This window comes from Palaemon carinicauda, chromosome 20 (assembly GCF_036898095.1).
Source record: "Palaemon carinicauda isolate YSFRI2023 chromosome 20, ASM3689809v2, whole genome shotgun sequence".
NCBI lineage: Eukaryota > Metazoa > Arthropoda > Malacostraca > Decapoda > Palaemonidae > Palaemon > Palaemon carinicauda.
The window spans coordinates 24,291,278-24,299,658 of NC_090744.1; the positions used below are offsets into that span (position 1 = coordinate 24,291,278).

The 8,381-nt window shown below is 32.8% G+C and overlaps 1 protein-coding gene across 3 annotated transcripts in view; it reads left to right on the top strand.

The window, feature by feature from the left end:
- LOC137660212 (axin-1-like) overlaps positions 1-8,381 on the top strand; it is a 132,936-nt gene that overhangs the window by 106,875 nt on the left and 17,680 nt on the right. For 2 of the 3 annotated variants that reach the window (XM_068394926.1, XM_068394928.1), the window contains one exon: positions 6,246-6,392. The exons of the other annotated variant lie outside the window; for it this stretch is intronic. In XM_068394926.1, the coding sequence (XP_068251027.1) occupies positions 6,246-6,392 (147 nt within the window). The remainder of the gene's footprint in view (positions 1-6,245; positions 6,393-8,381) is intronic. 3 annotated transcript variants of the gene reach the window in all.

Sequence of the window (8,381 nt, forward strand, 5' to 3'; positions counted from 1 at the left end):
GAATTTTACCAAATACTGTGCATGCATAGAAAGACAAAGGAAAGCCAGGTTCCCACTATGCACATCAGTAAGCAGCACAGTTTTAAGGACTATCAAGTGAATATAGTGGTGCAATAAAGAGATGAACAGAAAATAAGATATACAAAGCTTCAAACATTCACAAAGGTGACCTGGAGGGGAGGTGTGGAGCATTAATGAATGCTCTAAAGTCACACAACAGAATGAGGGATAAGTGCAGTGATGAGTATCTGGCATATTTTTCCTGATATAAGTCTGTGAGTTTGGGATTCCTGTTTGGAAACAAGGCATTGTATGGTTAATGGGTGTGTAGTGAACAAAATTACTGAATAAGATATTTGCCACATTTGACAGTATTTTCTTGAATTTTATCTATAGTCATATTAGATTTTACTTCTAATACAAACTTAATCAATTTTCTTGTTTAAATCATATAAAATCTTAATTATATGTGTTTTGAAGAATACTGTATTTGTATAATGGTCGTTTTCCGTGTCCAGTTAATAGAAATCTACATTTCTGTAAAATAGTTCCTTATGCTTTTGTTGTAGTATTTTTTGTTTGCATTTTTGTTTTTGTGGCATTGATTTTTGTGCATGAGCCTGCCTTGGAACAGTTTTTGTTTAATATGTAACTTTCACCAAATTTTACTTTGTTTGGTTTAACTTTTTATGTAGTACAGTAGTTTTTGTCTTGTATTTTTTTGTTTTTTTCTCTTTATTCTTTTTTCTTTTAGATTAACAATTAGCTTTTATTTTTATGAACCTCCCATGGCATTCATATTGCTTCTCTCTGGAAGCTGGGTAAATTTTGATAACTAGCCTTAAGCTAAAAATTTCCCCTTTTCTTTCGTTGTAATTTTCGTACCCTTCTTGCCTCGTATTGGGATCATATGGCGGTGTATGATAATGCTACCCTGTGGATAGATAATATCCAATTGTGTTTCAGTTCTCTGGTTGGTCACACTAGTCATAACTCTACCTATGCACCAGGTCGTAATTTTCTTTTTTAGGAAGTTCTATAGAAACATGTTATTAAATTTAAATGGGTGTTTTCTGGCTTTATTGTGTCATCTTGTTGGGATTGTTCAAGGGATTTATTTGTTGGTGATAATGTTCGCCATTCTGTTGTTCTCACGTGTGATTTGAATAACCATATCCGTTGCGAAGAATTTTAATTCCCTCTCAGTTCCTTGTGATGATTTATCTTTAGCTGTTGGCTGTTCGCGTAAAATATTTATATTTTAAAAGGAAATTTCAATTTTATTCAGGAAAAACTAGAAACATGATATTATTAGTCAGGTAAAGACACTTTCCTTTAATGTTGGCTTTGGTGATGAGAACATGGTTTTGTCTTTTACGTACCTTCTAGACAAACATAATTTCAAGATGAATCTTCTGGTAGAAAATTATTTCTTTCTTTGGAGAAGTCGGTAATGCTCAAAAAATAGATTCATATGTCCCATTAGGGCAGTAAAGTATAGTTTGAACAAAAAATTAATGCACTATGGGAAAGGTTTGTAATTTCTTTTGTGAGGGTTAGGATTTCAAACTCTGAGCTCTCCAAGAATGCAGTCTTTTCCCATTAAGAGTTTAGTGACAGAAGCTCATAGAGAATTGCTTATAGTATACCGTAAGTTAAGTGAAGGACCCTAAAGTTAAATTGCCAATGCTGTACATTACTTTTCTTAATTTCTTTAAAAACCTTTGTTTGGAAATAGTTTTGCCATACAGTCTGCTTTTTTTTATATATATGAAAGAAGTCTGGTTTGCTAATTTAAATTGGTAACTGTGGTGATGTAGTCAAATAAGTATTTTTTCTTTAACATTCTTTGAATTTTTTATTCAAGTTTTAAGTGTAATTTCTCAATGGAATATTTCAAGGTGATGAGTGATATAGAAAAAATATAGGTTATATAGATTTAGAATTAAGTCTATTGTTTAAGTTTGATAGGAATTTTTATGTTTAGCTCCTAGGAAATTTTTAGTATCAAAATTTTTAATCTGGAAGCACAAGCTATTGCTCTTTCTTTGTTTATGGTGATTACCGTGAAACTAGTTACAAAGAAGGTGATTCTCTCGCAATTTAAGTTACATAAATATCCTGGGGTCTCTAGATTTCCTGAATCTTCCCTTGACTTTCCCACTTCAATCTCAATGAGTAAGTTAGAATGTGAATGCCAGGGGAAGTTCGTAGAAATTAAAAGAATTTTAATACTAAAATTACTCATTCCTATACTCACTGGCGCTCAAGTACATCCACCCAGTTCCCCACTGACTAGCAATGTCAAGAGGTTGTTGACCTAGTTTTGGCTTGAAACTGTTAGACGAAGAGATGTGGTCTAACTACGCGATAGTATTGCTAAACAATGTCCTTTGACCCCAATATCACAGTAGACGAGGAGGGAAATTACAAGGAAAGAAAATGGGAAACTTTGACCTAGACATTTAACCAGCCTAGAGAGAGAAACAATATGAATGCCAGGTGTGTATAGAAAAAAAAAAAAAAAGTAATTTTATTTTCAAAATTAGTTTTTTTTTTTTTATTTAGTGTCTTAATAATATACTGTAACCATTGTCATGGCACAGTTTTGCTTACATCATTAGATAGAAGAAGAGCAGTCTTTTAATTTGTCCAGCAAAAGAACCCGTGGGGAAAAGGTTACATTTCGATGTTAAGAATTCCTAGTCAGCCTTGGGACTTTTATGTTGCTTTTTTATGATACATGTATATATGTTTATATATACACTTCCTGAAATAAACAACTTCAGGTTTTCTGTAGCAGTGTTTTTTGCTCGTCCTGTGGTTTGCACTATAATTCTCTATACTATTGTTGAACATCTTACTATGTTGTCATGTCTATTTTTAGTTTTTAATGTAAATTATTCATCTTCCCTTTGTTTTGCATAGTTATCCTTTCTTTTAGTTTTCTCAAGTTCCTTTGTACTTCCTTTCTCAGTACTATTTTTTCGTATATCACATGGTTTTGAAATTGTTTTTTTTTTTTTTTTTAAATGTCTTCTTTCAATTCCTAAAGCTTCTTCAATTACTGTAGTGGAACCAAGTTCTTAGTCCCACCTATTTGCAGTCACTAAAGATGTTCCTCAACATTTTGCGGTTATATGATTGAGGTACGATACCCTCAAATGTTCAAAATCCCCTATGATTGAGATACGATACCCTCAAATGTTCAAAATCCCCGAGTATGTGCCGCCCCCTTGATATCACTCCTGAAACTTCTATATTTTTATAGAACTAAAAAATTACCATTTTGTATCTTTAGAAAGAAATTGCCTCATATTCTTTTGTAACATACAAATTTAGTGAGTTATATCATACAAGAAATATAAAATATGCGTGAGTGAGGAGAGGGGACAGCATTTAAACCACTGTGCAAACAATTAGCCTAGGCTATAATTACCAGCAGAACATTAGGCAATGATTCATGTATGAGATATAGCAATTGTTTACACAGTATAAGCTTTTAGCATAAAACTTTGAAAAGCAACAACCTAGCATATGATATGCATGTTAAACTCAGAATAAAAAATGATGAACAATAATCAGTGAAGAAATATATTAGTATTAATATCATTATTGTACCGACATACTAAATGCTAATGTCTATGTTGAGTTGCCTTCTACAAGGAGAGAGCATAACAGCAACTTGTGGATATTGAAAGTAGCACTTAGTTTTATGATATTTGAAATCAATTTATTGGATTCTTTCCCTGTAGTTCAGTACTCTTTTCAAGAGTTTATTCTTCGAATAGTTTTATTGAACAAACATGAAAAACTATGAAGGAAAAATCATTGAAGTTACTAGTGAATTAGGTTATTTAATACTATATGCTAATGAATAATGAAAATAAGGGTAGAAAACTCTGGAAATATCTTGGTCACAAATAAAATGGTGTCAGGAGCAAAATACTATGGTGAAACTGTGGAGAGAATAACATAGTATTGCTTGAACAAGACCAGTCTTGTGGCAAAACCTAATTGCAGCAAATCATGAATTTTTTGAAAATGTGAAAGAGATCGGTAAAAACAAAAACTGCCTCGATTATGAAAAAGAGGAAATTACTAAAAAAAATTGTATTGAATGTTGATGACATTACTATCAAGATTGTTGATTGTATTTGTGAGGTCCTGGCAGAATTGTTTGGTGATATAGGCACAAACAATAAAGATGACAGTTATACCTATTGATGGATTTGTCAGAAAGATAAAACATGGAGTTTATCTGGATATTTGAGACTGCAAATTTGGACAATATGACAGATGGGGTTCAACATGAAACTATCTGAAATAGTATCTTGTATATTGTAGAATTCTGATTACTAGCACACATTCTACAACATCAGGTGTTTTTCATTGACAATTTTTAGGTTCGATCATTTGTGTAGTCTTGTATGTTGCAATAGTGAGCCATGTTTACATTTATATACAGTACTCTAAGATCTCTCAGTATCAGACTTGAAAATGCAGGCAATGTTAATCAGTTTTCTGGTTAAGTTTATAGTCATTTTCAGATAATAAACTCTGTTAATAAATGGCAAAGGTAGAAATTGATTATTTTAAGAGCAGAAGTTAGAAGGCAAAAATTATTTCTGTAAAAACATGTGAATTTCATCCAATCGCTCTTGACATATGGTAAAAGAAAATTTATAGGAACTATACCCGGACCTAAAACTGAGGTACAAGTTTATCTAAAAAAAAAAAAAACATGTACTATATATATTTACAAACCTTACAGTTAATTAATTAATAAATTTAACACAATACCCACAATCATAAATGGTGGTCACAAAAAAAAAAGCGTTTAAAACAAATAACTATCTTCCCACATTCTTGTGTAGTATCCCATTCATGTGTACTTCAGTTACTTTTTTATTTATTTACCGCTACTCTCAGTTCATTTAAGTAGTGGTATTGAGTTCATAAGAAACACTTAATGTGTTTAAAAAAGAATTTTCCATTTCAATTGTACCAAAATATGGGATGCTAGGGACCAGAATAAATCGAACTTTCAACTTGCACTCGTGTACATACGTGTCATGCATTCGCAGAACAGATAAATTTGGGGTCAGTCGACATACAGACTGTCTTTACAGAATATCTAAGTTACTTAATGGTAAGCTTAATACTAACTTCATACATTCACAGAATTGTTTTTGTGGATAAGCAAGTCTTACAAACATAATAAATGAACAGAAATTGCTTTTATTTTCAAAAATAGTACAATACGAGTCTTGAAATATCCAATGCTCTAGTACTGTAATACACTACCTGATAAATCTTAGTGTTAGAAAAGAATACTGTCACTGTATAAGATTTCAATAGTGTTTACTCTAATAAATAGAGCAAAGCACAGTTCTACATCATAACTTGTTACAGTCCTATGGTTCAATTTACATGCTAAACATCAGCTCTCCCAACAAGATCCACTATTTATATTCTTGGCACCACTAGGCAGCACTGCTTGTTGACAACGTCAAATGGTTTCGTCTTAGGATACAAAATTTTTGTTTGAATCGTTTGCTCTTATATCAGAAGAGTTTATTAGTGAATACTGGCAAATAAGACATTACAAAGTATAAAAATGACTACATTATTCATTCACTATTGTCAGAAAAATAGAATGATGAATAATCAGCTTTTGATTATCTGGATAAAAGTTCTATAGTGCATTACAGTCCTTATACAATTTTATATGTTGGGGAGAGATGTTAGAAGTGAGGCCTCCAAATTTAGGGTTAGTTAAACTTGATAACTGTTAACCCTTTTACCCCCAAAGGACGTACTGGTACGTTTCACAAAACCCATCCCTTTACCCCCATGGACGTACCGGTACGTCCTTGCAAAAAAATGCTATAAAAATTTTTTTTTTTCATATTTTTGATAATTTTTTGAGAAAATTCAGGCATTTTCCAAGAGAATGAGACCAACCTGACCTCTCTATGACAAAAATTAAGGCTGTTAGAGCAATTTGAAAAAAATATACTGCAAAATGTGCTGGGAAAAAAATAACCCCCTGGGGGTTAAGGGTTGGAAATTTCCAAAGAGCCTGGGGGTAAAAGGGTTAATATATAGAAAATCATGATGCTGACTAGTTTTCCTTAGTCATTTAGTGTTGTTTGATAAAATACCCCATAACAATCATCAAAATCCAAGTCTTTGAGCGTTAGCAAATCTCTCGTCTTGCTATTTGGTGCCAATTTTTTCAGAGTAACAACTTGGCTACTGGAGAATGATAAGTTCAGTGGGAGTGTAAGCTCAACGAGTGGTTACCCAGAGCATGAGTGGGACCCCCGTTATAGAGGGAACCGATCCACGCACACTGCTGCTGGAGCCACATCGCCTGGAACTCTGAGGTGACTAACTTCTAACCTTTATTTATCTGACCTCTTTCTCATACTTCTTTTATGTGAATGCTACAGATCTGCAGATTGATGCTTGCCTTTTGTCTCATACTTTTATGTACTAACTGCTTGCACTAATGTACAGTCTGCCAGTTTTAAATCTTATAAATCACTTACTGGAATGCTTTGCATTTTGGGTAAATTTGCGAAACTTTGTTTAGTAGTGTTGCTTTTTTTTGTATATTCCTGACATAAGAATTATTAAAGTTGCTCAAGGATATTCATATTATATTGTGATCAGGCATTATAGTAGCTAATAAAGCAAAAATATGTTTAGGAAAAGGATAAAATATCCTCGTGGTTAAATGTTAATTATACTGTACAGAGCTGTGTAGCATTTGATAGGAATATCAAAAGGCTTACTTTTGCTTTGAATAAAGTTTAAAGGTGTCTCTTCCTACCTTGATAGATTAGTATGGTATGTATCACTCAAGAACTTATATATATTTATTTGTTAAGATTCTGTTCTTGAAGGTTTTAAAAGATTTCTCTTTGCTCTTGATGGCCATTTACATAGTACAGTTGGGTGTCGATTTGAAAAACAAAAATTGTTATATTAGAAATATGCAACAGTCATATCCAATCAAGACTTTGCCAGTATTATTTCTTTAAAACATGACTGGATGGCAGTAATATAAATAGTAATGGACAAATGATATTCAAATTTATAGCCTATAAATATTTATCCAAGCTGTTGCTGCTATTACATTTTATTAGCTCAGAGGTTTAGCTATTTTTCATAGCTAAGTAGCCTCTCAGTGCCTGAATGTTCTACTTCTATGACCTTACCTCCTACCACAACATCGAGGTCCACTTACCTCTCCTTCTTTGTTGTTTTTATACATTGTCATTGGAAATCTCTTGCTTGTAAATTTCCCCTTCTGTAATGTATCTAGAGGCACTATGTGGTGCAGACCTAGTTCACAATCCCCTTATTATTCTTATAGCATCCACATGGCCCCACTCAAAGTATACAGTACTTTTCCCCTGAATGCATTTCAATTTACCATAAGCTTTTCTTTACATACGTTGATATTCAATCTTCTCTCCATTTCACTCTTTAATTTTTAAGAATTCTATAACCTCATCATCTGATTCTGCAGGTCCCACTTGTCACTGAAAATAGTAAACTGGAAACCACTCAGGGTTGATCCATAATAGGCTCTAAAAAATGATTTCAAGTTCATGTGTGTATTGGCCATATATTTTATAGACAGCTTCTCTATACAGAAAAGGGTGTCAGTTTGAATTTTTGCCAGAAAAAAAATGTTACTTTAAAAAACATTTTGAGTCTGAACATTGAACATTTTAACTGCTAAAGAGAAACCAATTAATTACACGGTTGGTTCGTGAATGAACCGCTTGTGGAATGTAGCATCAGCCTACTGTAATTGAAAGAATTGTTCTTGTAAATTGATAAGATTTTATGATTTGTTATAATCAGAGATTGAACAAAGTTTTGAATAGAACATTTGAAATTTATTTGTTGAATTTATAAACATGTTTATATTGAAATATTTTTGAAACTATAAGAGATTACTAGAGTACCATATGCGGATGAGATCATGATAAGGGGTAGATGGAAAGGGTTTGGGCATGCTCTTCGCACTCCCCAAGAGAGATTAGTTTACCAAACGTTTAACTGGGCTCCACAAGGCACTAGAAGAATTGGAAGACCCAGGCCTACATGGCTTAGGACTATAAAGCGCATAGTAGGAGATGATGAATGGAGAAGTATTGAATTAAAAAAAGCTCACGACAGAGACGACTGGCAGAATCTAACCAAGGCCCTTTGCGTCAATAGGCGTAGGAGGAGATGATGATGATGATGATTTTGGAAAGATTTAATTTTAAACCATATGAAATGCTCTTATAGTCTTAGCATACAAGTTTATAAAATCATCTAATCTAGATGTAGTGTTATGATATAGTAACATATCT